Source organism: Branchiostoma lanceolatum, chromosome 10, assembly GCF_035083965.1.
Source record: "Branchiostoma lanceolatum isolate klBraLanc5 chromosome 10, klBraLanc5.hap2, whole genome shotgun sequence".
Taxonomy (NCBI): Eukaryota; Metazoa; Chordata; class Leptocardii; order Amphioxiformes; family Branchiostomatidae; genus Branchiostoma; species Branchiostoma lanceolatum.
In genome coordinates, this window is record NC_089731.1 from 1,621,244 (window position 1) to 1,636,751 (window position 15,508).

At 43.6% G+C, this 15,508-nt stretch overlaps 3 protein-coding genes across 3 annotated transcripts; 2 read left to right on the forward strand and 1 right to left on the reverse strand.

The window, feature by feature from the left end:
- The first annotated feature begins 1,724 nt into the window (after positions 1 to 1,724).
- LOC136443150 (small ribosomal subunit protein mS22-like) lies at positions 1,725 to 7,363 on the forward strand. Its single transcript, XM_066440243.1, has 8 exons — positions 1,725 to 1,860; positions 2,390 to 2,556; positions 3,216 to 3,383; positions 3,776 to 3,919; positions 4,364 to 4,447; positions 5,035 to 5,180; positions 5,560 to 5,668; positions 6,640 to 7,363. The coding sequence occupies exons 1-8, from the start codon at positions 1,725 to 1,727 to the stop codon at positions 6,739 to 6,741; spliced, it is 1,056 nt and encodes a 351-aa protein (XP_066296340.1). The 3' UTR covers positions 6,742 to 7,363.
- LOC136443151 (elongator complex protein 5-like) lies at positions 7,210 to 11,740 on the reverse strand. The gene is made up of 9 exons (XM_066440244.1): positions 11,558 to 11,740; positions 11,359 to 11,419; positions 10,993 to 11,064; positions 10,640 to 10,693; positions 10,127 to 10,314; positions 9,613 to 9,812; positions 9,074 to 9,163; positions 8,385 to 8,488; positions 7,210 to 7,644 (listed from the first exon to the last, which is right to left on the reverse strand). The coding sequence occupies exons 1-9, from the start codon at positions 11,610 to 11,612 to the stop codon at positions 7,533 to 7,535; spliced, it is 936 nt and encodes a 311-aa protein (XP_066296341.1). The 5' UTR covers positions 11,613 to 11,740; the 3' UTR covers positions 7,210 to 7,532.
- Positions 11,741 to 11,758: 18 nt separating this feature from the next.
- LOC136443149 (UBX domain-containing protein 10-like) lies at positions 11,759 to 15,274 on the forward strand. Its single transcript, XM_066440242.1, has 3 exons — positions 11,759 to 12,003; positions 12,966 to 13,293; positions 13,746 to 15,274. Exons 1-3 carry the CDS (start codon positions 11,883 to 11,885, stop codon positions 14,452 to 14,454), a joined length of 1,158 nt encoding a protein of 385 aa, XP_066296339.1. The 5' UTR covers positions 11,759 to 11,882; the 3' UTR covers positions 14,455 to 15,274.
- Positions 15,275 to 15,508: the final 234 nt, after the last annotated feature.

Sequence of the window (15,508 nt, forward strand, 5' to 3'; positions counted from 1 at the left end):
TTAATAGAATATCTTTAGATTCACAGACCCCAATCGGGATCTTTCCAGGCAGAATAAGTCACGTAGCTTGTGCTTTCAAACTCTACGTACGTACGGAACTGATGTGTTACCAGTTGTGCGGTTCAGATAGACGCCGGGCCGGGCACATTTGCGTTCAAGATCAATTTCTTAAAATGGATTTTCTGAATAGAAAAAAACAACAACATATTTTGAGGCACGACGATCGTACCACAGCCCTTTTCATGTTCTTCTTCTCTGCCTGCTTGAGCGAGAACGTTAACTCCTCCAAAAGACAGAGCGGATCAATTCTAATTTGAAGTTTGAATATGTTTGTCCTAGTTTTTTCTTAGATATCTTCTCCGGGTATTGACTTTGCAATCCTAAGTGAACGCCCTGCTCATCTCTCACTCACTAAACTCTCCTAAATTCTCCTGAAATCAATAAACAATTTCTCTCTCTCTCCACCGCCGGAAATGTAAAGGTGTCTGGAGGATTTTTCTGTCACAAGATTGACGTTTCGAATTCGTCTTGGGGTGCTGTAATGGGATCGTGTGTGTAAGATCTGTTGCTTGTACAAGTGACAGATGTTTTTTCATCGATTGATCTCAAGTTCTTTAGGATAATTTCCAGGGTTTATCTATTTACATGGGCTTGGGGAGTTGTCATGGCTCCATTTAAGTTTGATATGTTACTCCTTCCGTAGCTGAATCTGTACAGCCTTTCGGTGTAAGGGCCCTGTCACACGTGTGCGTATGTTCAAGTGCGCGTGAGTTGCGCATTAACATTTTTTATTTTTTTTTGGTTTTTAGGTTTGCGGGGGAAAAGTTGTTTTCTACTTTGACCCACCGTTGTGCAGCCTAGTGATCGAACCTAAGAAATCACTTCTTTAGCTGCAAACTTAATCTAAACCAAAAACATGTTAAGGCACAACTCATGCGGACTTATATATACGCACAAGTGTGACAGGTGCTTTACGTTAACACACCAGCTTCACAGGCGCGCAGTACTAGTGCGACACTCTTGTTATCTTACACTGAAATACCTGCCGATTCAGTATACGAACCGGACCTTCTAGATCTTTGGCAGCTCGAGCTCATACTGTGTTTGTTCCATCGCCAAATGAACTAGTGAGTTCAAGTTCAGATGACCGTTTAAGAGCGAATCAAAATGTGCTTTTGGTTGGACCGCTAGGTGGACGTTTGTTGACGTTTTGATGCGGGTGTTTTCCTCAGTTCAAGTGGACGAGTATGTCGCAGTACGTCGTTCCGAAAAACAATAGATTTTGTATTAGATGAAACAAACATTTGTTCCAACTTACCTTAAGACCTTGAGGATTCATCGGTGAAGTAGGCCCAGCCTGTGTTGTCACCCTCTTCTCACTCAGGAAGGTACCTCTTCTTCTCCCAGTGTAAATCCAGCCTTGTTTTAAAACATTATCCGCTTCAACTACCTCATCTGGCAGCGAGTTCCAGTTGATTACAACTTGAAACAGTGGCCTCTTGTTTTGTCCTTGTTCCCTGACTGGAAGAAGATCTCGGGATCTTTTGACGTACATTCCTTACAGCATCATTTCACGAGATTTATTTTTTGAAAAGAGGAGAGTTATTTTTATGAGTTTGATGAATTAAACAACTACAACATCAAAACGTACCGTTCCCAAGCGCATTGAAGTTCTGTCTGGCTCAGATAGGTGGCGCTCGTGACCTTACTTTCGGCAATCCAAAATGGCGGCGTCCAGGACGATTTTGTCGGGGTGCAAACGATGTATGCGCTCCTGGCTGGAGTCCCGGAGGTTTTCACCAACCCTGTCAAGCCCAGGTGTGCGCCTTTGTTCCTCATCGTCAGGTGAGGCAGGCTCAGGTGAGTGATATCGTCTTCTCGTGAGCACAACGCCATATCGAATGTCGGACCTATGTCGCCCCCCTCCCCATCAGACGAGCGTGTTTTCTGTACACGTTAACCTCCTTGCACGTATCTAGTAGAATGGGAAATTCACAACAACATGATATGATTTGAAAGAGTTTGCTTTACTTCCAGTTATTTCTGAAACAGTATTGTATATTCAGGCATTAACAGTCTATTTTTCGCTTACATCATAAGGTATATGGATAGTCAATAAAGTTATTGGACTGTCACATGCATAATATGTTTGTATGATCATTTGAACACCCAGTGAACCTACGCCCTTTTGTTTTCCAGAAAAAATATGAAGAACTAGCAATATGACAGTCGTGCTATTATCATTTACAAGTGGTAGAAAACAGAAACAGTACTACTACTAACTTATATTTTTTGAGTTAAAATGTAACTTGTTCGCCGCATCATTCATATTGACTCCTGTGCTGACTGACTCACTTAGTACTTATTCAAACATGTCTGTCCACCCCAGATCCCTCCAAGCCGACCCTGCCCACCCCTCCAGACTTCTTGGACCCGGCGGTCCAGTCCATTCTGGTGCAGCTGACGGGGGTGGACCTGGAGAAGGTGTTTCACCAGGTCCGGGCCAAAGTGGACCCTCCCACATACAAACTCATGACTGAGGAGCAGCTCAAGAAGGTCGGTGGTTCATTTCTTTTCAAGCAGTGAACAAATTTGAAAGGGATATCTAATATTAGCTATAGAGTGTAGCGGAAGATAAACCCGTCCATGGTTCTGACTACGCATGTGCAGTGTCAAAGGTGAATGTCCCTGGCTTGTAAACAGTTCTCGTCTCGACATTGTCTAGATTTGCATAACAACTCCCCGACGGGCTTTGACAACTTGCACATGCATAGTCAGAACCGTGAATGGGCTAATAGGAACTCTTGCAAAAATAGTGATCTTTGTCTGGATGACTCGCCCAAAATGATGAATAAAGAATCAAACAATCTTGTGGACTAACTGAAGTACTAAGCTAGTATTTAATACTGCCACACAGGGATCTGATAGCTTTATTGTGCAACAATTGATATTGTAACTGATAATGATAGTTAAGTTAATTATTAACTGATAAGCTAAACAAGGTATTGTGCTCTTCTTTCAAGGAAACAAGGAGTATTGAATTTTTGTGTCTGAAAATGAAACAGCAACACTCTGTTTTATGTAGTCTAGTTCCTAGAGACACATACTCAGCAGGTATTCTACCTAAGTAACAGTGCTAGACTAGAATGCTGTGGTGTTCTATTCAATCTAAAAGTACAGCTGAAACACCTGTAAACCATCTGCCCATTCTCCAGGCATATGATGAAACGGTCCAGCGAGCGCGGGAGAAGCTCCAGATGCCGCCGGTTCTGCCCGAGAGGGCGCCGATTGACCCGACACCGATAGCGGAGAACCCGGAACTGCAGGGGCTGGAGACGTCCAACCTCGTCTTCACAGACATCTCACAGAACATCCCTGACAGGGTGAGGGGGAAACACTGCATACATTACTGTTACGTCACTCTAAAGTATCCAAGATATTGTTTTTGGCTTGTCTGTGTGTCTGTATGTGGTTTTGTGATTACTTATTGTAATGATGCCGTACATCCTCACTTCCTCAGTGCTTTTTTGTGGGACTAGGAGAGGGTGGCAAAGCAATATGGGCAAGGGGATGAAGTTTGCATCTCTGATTGCTCTGATGTTATGAGAGTAGTGAAGATACAATGTAGATTGCTATAGGAAAAAGCATACTGTACTCTCTTTTTGCAGATTTGACAAATCATGGATTGAGAGACAATATTCTAACCAAAGAAATAACTTTTTGAATGTGACATTTTCATCTTCTGTCTCTCAATGCATTTGTATCATTCATCCAGGAAAGATTTATCGTGGTCCGGGAGCCAGACGGAGTTCTTCGCCGCGCGACGTGGGAGGAACGAGACCGGCTGCTGCAGGTTTACTTCCCGAAGGAGGGGCGCAGGATCCGACCTCCGCCACTCTTCAACCAGGACCACATGGACGTAAGGAGCTTTCTTCTTTCTTTCCACCATCTACAAAACAACCAGGGACACTCATTCAATCTTGAATCCACGGACATCCTAGACTGTGAACGCCATTGGTTCTGTAGGAACATCTTCACTGAATAGCTTTGAAGAACGGTTGCAGTCAGATGTGCAAAAGTTAGGTGTGACAGGCCGTTCAGTGTAATATAACTAGTTGCTGCCGCGCCGCGTGCCTGCAAAGCTGGTGTGTTACACCGAAGGGCGGTCATACAAGCTATAAAGATACAGGTTCAAACAGGGAGTTAGAGAAGCAATAATGAGAGAATGTACAATCCCACCCTCAATAGGGAAGGAGGTCTACGCGTCGAACTTTCAGGCACTAAGGATAATGCGTTGGATTCTACTACATGTAGAATGTATATGAACATGTGTAAGTGTGTCTGTATTCTCTCTCCTCCCCAGATTGTCCTGGAGGCAGATCGCCATGTGGACCTGCTGGATCTGTGCTGTATCCAGTTTGAACCGGACTCTCCAGACTTCATCAGGGTAACTTGCACTGTTTTACCAGTTAACCTTCTCCCTGCTGCCTAACTCAAGACCAATAGTGCCCAATGGCTACTCCAGATTGCTAAAGGTTAAAGACACACAAACCCAAGTGTCAGAGCTATTTAGTAAAAATAAGTACATTGTGGTTCCCCCAACCTGCAAAACTGTCAGTTTTGGCATTGCACTGTCAAAACCTTCAGTCTTGATATTGAAAAAGGACAAAGTGTCTAACTTCATTAACTACATGTATGGAAGCTTCTGTTGCACTTCTTGGGTTGCTAATTTTGAATCCTCCTTGAGAGAAAACTATGTCTTTTTGACTAACATTGGAGCACATTTTCATATCTATGACAGATAAACCACCACAAACACATGCATGTAGATGTAACCTAATTTGCATATTTGTGACAGGACATGTAAGCTAATTTGCATATCCGTGACAGATCCACCAGCACGTGTATGAGGATGTGTTCCATGAGAAGAAGTACGGCCTGCTGCGCTCCACGCGGCACTTCGGCGGGCTGACCTGGTAGTATATTTGCATATTTGTGACATGACATGTTAGCTAATTTGTATATCCGTGACAGATCCACCAGCACGTGTACGAGGACGTGTTTCATGAGAAGAAGTACGGCCTGCTGCGCTCCACACGGCACTTCGGCGGGCTGACCTGGTACCTCACTCAGAACAGGAAGGTCGACGACCTCCTAGTGGACATGCTGCAGCTCGACCTGTGAGTTTCTTTTACAACGATTGATGTTATAGACGAAACCTGAAGTACAGTATGTTGGTTTTGGTCTATTCTTCCTGAAAAAAAGTAATAGTTTTGGCCCATTTCTGAAACATCACTGTCTTGGTACATCACAAAGTCCATGCAGATTAGACAAATTCTACAATGATGAAATTTGCCGTAATTGTCATAAGACATTTTTTTATCACTAATGAGCAAAATTGTGTTTTTTACCATTAAGTACTCCTACCTATCTATGGACATCAGTTAAAAGATACAAGCCTTACAATCAAGCAAATCCATTGAATAACTTTTGAGGTTTCAAATGTAAACATATCAAGTTGTTGTTGTTTATCACCAAGTTGTTTTTTGTCTTCCCCAGTGCTGATGATGCGGTCCAGCTGGTGAGGTTGTTCTGCATACTGCACCCCGACAGCCAATCAGCAGCTCAGATCACACGGAACAACCTGCAGGGGCTGGACAGCATCAAGGTACGTTCTGCTCCAATTTCTTGTCATTCATTTTACAACAGTTACTGTAAGATGTCAATAGGATGATGTCACGGCTGCCATGCTGGTATTATGAACCTGGAGGTGTTGGACTGATTCTATCTAAATTTACCTGGCAAGTTTCAGGTTCTTCTTCTTCTTCTCATTACGTGCTCAACCTCATTAAGTTACGTAAGATGTACACATCGCACACCGGGGCATGCCCCTACTCTTTTTCGAAAGGTGTGGTGGGTTCTTTTGTGTGCGTGGGGTGTGGCTCTCCCCAAACACGGGACCTCCATTTAAGATGTCCCCAACTCTAGAAGAGCTAGGTACTCATTTACACCTGAGTGAAGTGAGGGAATTTGTGTCAAGTGCCTTTCCCTAGGGCACAACGTCTGGGCGCATGTTCAGACATGTCTGGGGGCAGCTCGGGTTCGAACTGGGGTCCCCTTGTTTGACAGTCGGATGTTCTATCCATTACACCACACGACGCCACTTACACCACACAACGCCACTAAAGTTAACCATCAAGCCAGGTGGACATAGGTATTATATGATATGTGAATGTAAACATCCCATAGCATGGACACAGCTCAGTCTCATCATCATCATGTCGGCATCCTCGTAAACCAGGACCGTCTATCGCTCGACGTTACATCGCGAGCGTAAGCGGCCCTGGTAAAAAGACCAGTCACATATGGTTATGGCAGGTCGACTACGTCATGAGGTGGCGACGTCATCATAACCATATGTGACTGGTCTTTTTACCAGGGCCGCTTACGCTCGCGATGTAACGTCGAGCGATAGGCGGTCCTGGTTTACGAGGATGCATGTCGGGTGGGTTGCCCGGACTAAAAGTGCAGTCTAATTTGGATATATTCATTGGACTTTCATGTACAAAGACACATTAGGCAGAGAAAAGTTCTTTGTAATTGATAAGTACTAATAAAGAATTGTTTATCCCTGCACAGACGTTTGCCCAGTATGATGCAGTGAAGTCAGGGGTTGTGGAGCTGGCAGTGCAGGCGTACCAGGCAGCACAGGCAGGAACAGAACAGGCCGACACAAGCTAACACTGCTGCAGTTATCACAAGTTTCACTAGGGGGCTCTCATAGCGTACCAGGCAGCACAGTCAGGCTCAGAACAGGCTGATACAAGCTAACACTGCTGCAGTTATCACACGTTTCAGAAGGGGGCTCTCATAGCATACCAGGCAGCACAGCTAGGCAAAGAACAGGCCGACACAAGCTAACACTAGTAACAGTAACACTGCTGCAGTTATCATTAGTTTCACAAGGGGCTTCTCATGGGTAATAGAGGCGTGCCTGGCAAAACAGATCAAGCTGATACCAGCAGAAATGGCCGAAGTTCGAACAAATTTTGTAAAAAGTCTACCATCTAAAAATGGCAATGGTTAACTTTGCAGACAACGGTTACTCTCTGGCATGGTCTGCTAGGAAGCAAACATTATATTGGCTCCAAGATTGTACAAGAGTCTACGAGTAGGTGAAAGTAGGAAAGAGGACAAAGACAACAGTGCTTTCCAGAACTTCACTTTATCTTGTATCAAGTGTCATAAAGGGACTTTCTACGATAAGTTCTGCTGACCACAACTACAGCATGGAAATTTTCTTACAAAAACTAGTCTGAAATCTGTACATAAAGTAAGGTAATAAATAGTGTATCTCTTTCCACATCTTGTGTCATTTTTTCATACCTAAGTGAAGAAAGCTTAGCTTAGATTAGAGTAGTAATGTTTCCTTGTACGTGTACATTTCCTTTCAATGCTACTAGTGAGAATGTTTGGGATAGCTTAATTTGAATGCGCCAATCACTGCACAGTATCACATTTGAACTAGCCAATCAGAAGTCCAGATCATCGTCAGGATCCTCCTCATCAAAGTCGTCGACGTCGTCAGGCTGGTAGAAAATCTGTCCACCTGGATTGGCTGCCGGCTTGTTTGGAGCCTTTTTCCTACAGGAAAGACAGACAAATCTCAGTAAAACATGGATTGGAAGTCTTAACTTCAAAGTCTGAATCAATGAATTTCACAGCATTTTGGACTCTATAATGACCTATGTGTATTGTAGTCTTTACCAGACTACGCTTCTCACCTTCTCACCTTCTCACCCTGACGCCTTTAGGCCAATGGCCTGTAAGTTGTAAGCCTCCTGGCGAACTCTCTCCATACTGCTCTATCCTCAGCCATTTTCTTCACTACTTGGAAGTTTGGTTCTTCTCTTCTAGTAATCTCAACGATTTGGTCTAGCCACCTCTTTCTTGGTCTGCCTGCTGGTCTTTTCTTTTTTGGTGTCCAGTTGAAGATTCTTTTTACATCTCTGTCCTCTGGCATTCTGTGCAGGTGTCCAAACCACCTCAGTTGATTTCTTTCAACCAATGCCAGTATGGGCTCAACGGACAGTGTTTCTACTGCAGTTCCTTACTGTAGGCTGACCTCTCCTGGCAAATAATTTACCCTATTTAGGCTAATTTCTGCTATCCATAACCACTTAAGAAGACCTGGTAGAGGCTAGCTGTATTGATTTTAATCTGGAGAACAAGTTATGAAGTTGAGTGTATGAATTGCTAGTATACAATTATGTTGTCAGAAGCCTAATGTGACAAATTATAAAACTATTAAGTATTATACAATTGTCAGTTGATGGGACAAACATGATGCATGTTGTGCCATGACCCCTGCCCTTTGACCTGACCTGTGATGGTGCATGTAAGGCAGCACGACCCTGCTCCTGGCCTCCTTCTCTGTGTCGGTCAGTCGCAGGTTAAAGGTCAGGTTTGCAGTCGGGTCCACCTGGGCCTGGAGTTAAAACATTTGTTACATCACTTTTCACTACTGAGTATTCAAGGTATTAGCCTGGATACCAGACCTTTCGCGCGATGCGATGATAACTCCTTTTGGGCGGGGAAGACCTAGTAGTAGGGATAGAGTTGGCACCCGGGAGCGCTTGGCAGCCGAACTCTGATTTCTATCGTGCTAGCTGATTAGTGGGCTGTGTGCTATCTGTGGCGGCGGCGCGAGTTGCTTCCCCGGCCAAAGGATTAGCGCCAGCAGCGCGGTGGTCTGGCACCCAGGCTATCAAGGCATGGGTACATATAAAAGACAGTAACTGTTGTCACAGCTTGTTGTGAAGTAATTTTCCCAATGTCAAAACACAAAGTTAGAACCCCTACATTTCATCTTGTTACATTACAATTGAAGCAAAGTCAAACTGTAATGTCGAACACAAATTTTTGACTGTCCAACTACTAGTACATTCTTTGTGAATGAGAGTTTAGCTTTGATACACAATGATTTCGAATAACACAGGTAAACTTTCAAGCTACAGTTGCATATGTCACTTGGAAGAGCATTTTTCCATGTGTACGATGGTGTTCCTGTTACCTCCTGCTCCACCTGCGCGACAGGCCTGACTGGTGTTTTCTGTACCCGGGACGTCAGGCTCCACTGGGGGGAGATGTGGTAAACCTCGGCCTGGAGAAACAACAGGAGAGGTTCATGATCAAGTGGTACTTGTAACGATAAAAATACTTGGCACTCCTTTTCCTCATCCTGGAAAAATGATAGTTAAGGTTCATGATCAAGTGATACTTGAAAAGACAAACTTGAAAAATGCTTCATTTGTTTATCTATTTCCAGGGTGGCCAATCTCAGTGGCATAGCACTGCTTTTTAGTGGGGTCCAGGAAAACATGCATAACATTCATACACACGAAGATATGTAACAAGTTATAGATATATACAAGTACACACAAAACAGACTAGGCCATTATCCATATATTCATAGTCCATACTGCAAGATTTCTAAGCTCAGCAGCTATACAATATCATGAACTTGCAGAATCCAAGATTTCAAGTGATGACATCAAAGACGAAAATATTATATTTCAAATTTCTAACTTAAGAACAAAATTTATACCTTACCTGTCTTATAACCTTCCCAGACTTCCTTCTGTGTAAGACCTCACAGTTGCCATGGAAACCGGTCCCGCCCTGTGTGGGGGACTCCGCCCCCTCCTGCAGCTGGACCCAGGTGGTCGCCATGTGCCGCAGGGCGGCGGCCGTGCTGTCGTCATGGAGATCTCCGTGAAAACCAGCGACAACCTGAGAAACTTCTATACCATCTATGGGATGGTCAAAGAGAAAATATTTGTGTAGTTTGCTACATATCATATATAGAAGATTAAATCTTTATTATACATTTCTGCCCCCATGGCCTCATGAAAACTTGTTATAACAGCAAAATAATAATTCTGATTAATAAGACAGATATTCAAACAAAATCATACTCAGAAATAATCATAGTAAACAAAATTGCAAGGAAAAGAAGAAGAAAAGCTAATGGTTTCACAACCTAATGTTGTATTGCTGATCCTAGCCTGGCTCTCAGCAGCCTCTGCAGGGCCCTATCAATGGACAGTGCCGTAACAGTACTTACCTGATTCTAGCCTGGCTCTCAGCAGTCTCTGAAGGGCCCTACAGATGACATATCCCGGGTAGTTCTGTAGGAAGGGAGTCAGAGAGTCTATGACCACAGCGACTAAAGAAGTTTTAACAGGTGTCCTCTTCAAGTGCCCCAAGAAGTCTGGTGCTGAGACTAAGTCTATTTTGTCTGCTGAAGGATCTCTGAAATGTGGAAACAATAGTAAGTGTTAATAATACTGTTATACAACAGAGATGGATCAAATGATTTGGTGGCAAATTTCAATAAGACAAAGCAGAATGAATGAAACTTAGAGGCAACCACAGTGCCCAACCCTGAGGCCTAGAGATACATGTACAAGTTTGTTTGTTTGTTTGTTTGCATGTTGGCATGATGAAGGAAGTTGGTATACAAGTACTACAAGTGGGAACTTCTGACATGGTAACAGTTTCCATGTGCACCATATCTTTGCCCCCATAAACTGTAGTTTCAAGGACACAAAGAAGGTCATCCCAAATCTTGTCTCACCTGTTCTGCTCCTCCCACTGCAGGGGGTCTGAGAAGCCATCATGGATGTGGACTCTGCAGGGATAGAAACACAGTCAGAAACACTCTTCTCTTTTGGGTTCCTATCCTGTCATATTGCCAACAGTATTACCTAATATATTCAATACAGGTGCAGCTTGTTGGAAGTGACACTAACTTTGTTGGATTAACCTTCTCCCTGCTGCCTATAACTCTTTAACCTATAGGGAATGAATCAGGTGCCTAACGGCTACTTTAGTGTGCTAAAGGAAATGAGTGACGAACTGTACCCCCTCTGCAAAAGGAATACTGATAGCTATAGCGACGGTGATCAAGCAGCTGAAATAAAACCTTACTTGGAGATGTTGGCACCTTCCAGGAAGACACCTGCAGGGTTCTCCAGGTGGAACAGGTGCACAGACTCACACCTGCAGAGACAGGCGTGTGATAAGGTTGTGTAAAGACAGCGCAAATACCTAGCTATAGATTACATTTTATCAATTTCGACTTAAGGTCATTGTCACAGTGCAATTTACACATGGAACACAGTCAGCTGTGCTGATATCGTGCACGTCCTGACTACATTGTTGTTATTGAGTAGCACTAGATTATGGAACATATTGGCCATATATCTAACGTAACAAATTTTCAATGCTTATTTTTCCATGTATGCATCTAGCAGTGCTAGATGATCAGATCGAAAAGGAGTACTTAATTCTCACCTCTTGGCCAGTTGTGAACAGAAGCAGTGGAAAACTGGTCTCCCGTCATGATCTACACAGTCTGGAACAAAACAGCATTCATGGGATGATGAAAAACATTGAAACTTATTTCATTTTTGATCAACATAACAACATTGAACATTGGTCCTACTCTACTGTACTCTTATTCTTGTTTTTCAAGGTATTCGCACCTCCTTACCTTCTATCACCACGATAGATGACGCCTCTGTTCCTTCAAGAACTTGTTGCAACATAATTTTGCCCTTAAGACGGTCTATTTCTTTACTTTTATCTAGATTCCTCAAAGAACCCGAGTAAAAATCTTGACCACATGTGTCCTGACCTCTGACCTGTCAAACCCGGAAGTACCTCCACGCATGCGCATTAGTGTCCTACCGCGCTGCATGGTGGGAAGGGGTCAATTACAGTAAACAGTTGCGGCCGTGAAAATCAGTCAAATTTCATGCGGAGTTTTTCACCAAAAGTCGGATTTCTGCGGGGCCGTAGCGAGCTGTCCAGGCGGCATGGCTCGGCCCGTGTCCCGGCACGGCGGGAGGAAGCAGTACGGCAGGTCGCCGATGGCTCCCACGGGCAGCGAGGCGGGGGGAAACTTCATGTTCCCCGACTCGCCCTCCCCCAGTTACGGTGAGTCGTCACGGTGGTTGGAGCTGGAGTGGCCGGGAGGCTCGGGGGTGGAGGGGGTGTGAAGTACCGTACAGCAGGGCTGAGTACAGGACACGGGGCTGTTATACACGATAAGTGCTTCACACGGAAATGTCAAGGCAACTCCGCCGGATGTAATCCGTACTTCAAACTTCTTAACTCTTTCCCAAGATGATGGGGGTTTTCCTTTATCAAATTACACCAAAGGTTGTATAAGACGGTTGTTAAGGAACAGAATAGATGTCCGCGATGTCTATTAAGACTTCAGATCGTCGGAAAACAAAAGAAAGTCGCGATCTTTGAAGTCAGTGCTCCAACAGCTGAGTGGCTTCCATAGTTGCCATGGCAACATAATCCATATCGCACCCTCCATTTTCCGTTAAATCACAAACGACATGGTGTAAGGGGTAACGGACCGGCAGGATAAGTATTGCACATGGTATTTGCTACATTATCAAGTTTAACTACAGCTACTGTATTTTACAAGGCCATTTTGATTCAAACAACGTTATAGCATTTTATGAAAATATTGTAAGTTTGAACTTTGATATGGGCAGTGAAAATTGTTACCATGCATATTCACAACATATCAATGTCATCCACATAAAATTCAGGACACTGTTATGCATAGCATAAACTCTGTGTCTCCTTTGCTATAGTGCTGGAAACCTTTTTTTAGCATTGTTACTGATAAAAGAATTAAACTCAAGTGCATGTGTATGTATCATTTCTATTTTCGTGTGATACTGAAATGTCATACTTAACATGTCTAATTTTTATGAAATTTTTATGAAATTTGTCTTATAACATGTTCACTGCTACCTCTATATATGTTTGTCCTGCTCAAGACAAGTGCATGTTTATGTACCATATCAATGTTTTTTCTTCAATTTTTCATATCCCATATTCACTACTAGTATCTGTATGTTTGTCCCATTCTCTAGGTGGTGAGTTTGTTCCAAGCCCCCCTCCCACAGAACGACCTTCCAGTCGGCGCAGGGGTCGTATCCACGACAACGCCGACCCCACCACCAGCCCCACAGCCACGCCTAACAACACCCCGGAGACAGGCCACGTCCGCAAGATGCGCCCAAGGTCAGCCAAAGGTCGTCCGCGATCGGCCAGAATGAGTCCGGAAATGTCAGGAAGTCCGACATCGGCGTCGCCTCCGATGCACGGGTCGCCAATCATGCGCCCGTCGTCAAGAGAGGATTCTGGGATAGACATCCTGGCTCTTAGTCCCCCAGCCAGGCCGACCTCTGCATTGTCAAGGTCAAACTTTGTTTTTGTTTTTCGCTAATTTTGTTTAGTTTAAGGATTACTGTATCATACCAACACTTACAATACAGATAACATTGTATCCTTTCGGATAATTGCTTTGGAAGTGGAATATTATTTGGTCTTGAACTTTCTCCATATACATGTATATCATAACATATTCCTGAAAATCTTTGACCATCTTTTTGGCCAAGTTACATATGAATTCGGAATCAAAAGAGCACTTCAACAGCAAATAGGTTTATAACTGTGAAGAAAAAGGATTATTATTTATACGTGTTATTGAAGTCTTATTCCTTAACAGTAAGTTAAGACTACTTTTTAACCTTCTCCTTGCTGCCTGGCTAATGTCAATTTAGAGAAAGTTAATCAATGTGTAGAGAAAGGATTGTTTGGTGTTATTCAAACCTTAGTTGTTGAACAGAAGTATTTTGCTCCCCCCACAGATACCGAGTCCTACCCTCCATCGGCCCCCGACCAGGGACTGCCTCAGAGGACGGCGGGGTCGACGGCATCGCACAGGGAATGGATCACATGACTCTAGCCAACCAATCAGGACACTCCAGGGGGGAGCCACGGAAACGCCACAGGAAACGGTCCACGGAAGAGGAGACCTACCCACAATCCTCCTCTTCCCAACGGACCAATCAGAGCACAGAGGACCTGAGAAGGAAAAACAGGCACGAGGACAGACTTCAAGAGGAGCCAAAAACACACCACAGGCCACATCACAGAGGGGAGGGAAAAATGCCGGATGAAGATGACAGAACATTTCAGGACGAGCGTCGAGATGAAGAACCTGTACAGACTCCGGTACGACCGGTAAGCGCCACGTGGCTCGCTAGAATTCCCGTCCCTCGCGAACCCGGGGTCAACCAGGACAGGCTTCTGCTCGCGCTCAAGCTGCCCGGAGGTCAGAGGTTACAGCGGCACTTCCACATGAGCGACACGCTCGGCGGAATCCTGGCGTTCGCTCAGACTCAGACGGACCAGAAACTCGGAACGTGCGAGATCGCGGTCCAGGGGACGCCACAGAGGGTGTTTACCTCCTCCGACTTTAAAAAGACGATCGCTGAGTCGGAAATTCTAGATAAAACACTTCTGTACATCCAGGCTGATGAAGAGGAGGAGGAAGAGGATGAAGATGGGCTATAGTTGTCATGGTAACTCAGGCCAGAGCAGCCATTGGTTGATTCAGGAGCGAGCTTACTAATAATGGGTGTACATATTGAGGTTGTAGATTCTGTATTACTTTGTGAATAGAAAAGATTTTATATGAGAGAAATTCTTTGTCTACACATTCCAGTTTACAATGTACAGTACCCCATCTCTGTTCCAGTTTTGGGGCAACCTTCATGCTTAAAAATATAGGCAAGACTTAAAGAATACAGTCTTCCTACATACTACTGAAATATTGTTAGTCAAAGTGCCAAGTGCTGATGTTGAACATGATTCTAAGTTGAATTCTAATAATTAGTTATGGTGTTTTCTTTTTTTATGTTTTGGAGAAAGGGGAAAATAATTCTGTTTCAGTTGAGCACTATTAGAGCCTGGTTGTGACCTTATTGTTAGTTTATGAGCACCAGCACTTGAAGGCACTGTTCAGTAATGTAAGTGTAAATGTAACTAAAGTGTGTATAGTGAGCTGTATATGTAGATATTGTAAGATGCCACATATAAGTACACTGAGTGTACAAATTATCACAGCAAAGACTTGTACATAGGAGATGTAACAATGTCTTTGTGGAAAAGATAGACCTTCATATTTATAGTTCCTTTTATGCAAGCTTTCTTCATAGCCAGAAAACAAAGAGAACTATAAATGTTATGTTTTTACTTGTGGCAAAAGCATCTAGAAATGCAATGCACATTTCTTCACATTACACTTTTCAATGCCTTTGTCTACAACTTATAGACTTGCAATCTTCTATAAAGCTTGAACTCACTAAATGAATTAAAAGTTTGGGAGAAAGTTTCCCTGCCTTTTTGTGGAAAAAAAGGTGTTTTTATGTAAGTGTGCTTCTAACTTGCTCTAAGTTTGTATTCAAGTTACTCGCAGTAAATTACTACTTAAACTACTCTCCAAACAGAGTTTCGGCTTGCCCTCCGGCTTTTTTTTGCCTTCTTTTAAGTTTTTTTTTTTTTAGCTTTCTATTTTATCAGTTGTTTCTTTTTATCAGTCGGGATTTTTTTTTTGCTGGCTGACGAA

Coding starts and splice junctions, on each gene's coding strand:
- LOC136443149 (XM_066440242.1), top strand. CDS start 11,883: ATGGCTCGGCCCGTGTCCCGGCACGGCGGGAGGAAGCAGTACGGCAGG. Junction 12,004..12,965: donor CTCGCCCTCCCCCAGTTACG/GTGAGTCGTCAC, acceptor CCCATTCTCTAG/GTGGTGAGTTTGTTCCAAGC. Junction 13,294..13,745: donor CCGACCTCTGCATTGTCAAG/GTCAAACTTTGT, acceptor CTCCCCCCACAG/ATACCGAGTCCTACCCTCCA.
- LOC136443151 (XM_066440244.1), bottom strand. CDS start 11,612: ATGTTGCAACAAGTTCTTGAAGGAACAGAGGCGTCATCTATCGTGGTG. Junction 10,694..10,992: donor GAAGGTGCCAACATCTCCAA/GTAAGGTTTTAT, acceptor CTATCCCTGCAG/AGTCCACATCCATGATGGCT. Junction 9,813..10,126: donor GAGAGCCAGGCTAGAATCAG/GTAAGTACTGTT, acceptor ACCATCCCATAG/ATGGTATAGAAGTTTCTCAG.
- LOC136443150 (XM_066440243.1), top strand. CDS start 1,725: ATGGCGGCGTCCAGGACGATTTTGTCGGGGTGCAAACGATGTATGCGC. Junction 1,861..2,389: donor GTCAGGTGAGGCAGGCTCAG/GTGAGTGATATC, acceptor TGTCCACCCCAG/ATCCCTCCAAGCCGACCCTG. Junction 3,920..4,363: donor TCAACCAGGACCACATGGAC/GTAAGGAGCTTT, acceptor TCTCCTCCCCAG/ATTGTCCTGGAGGCAGATCG.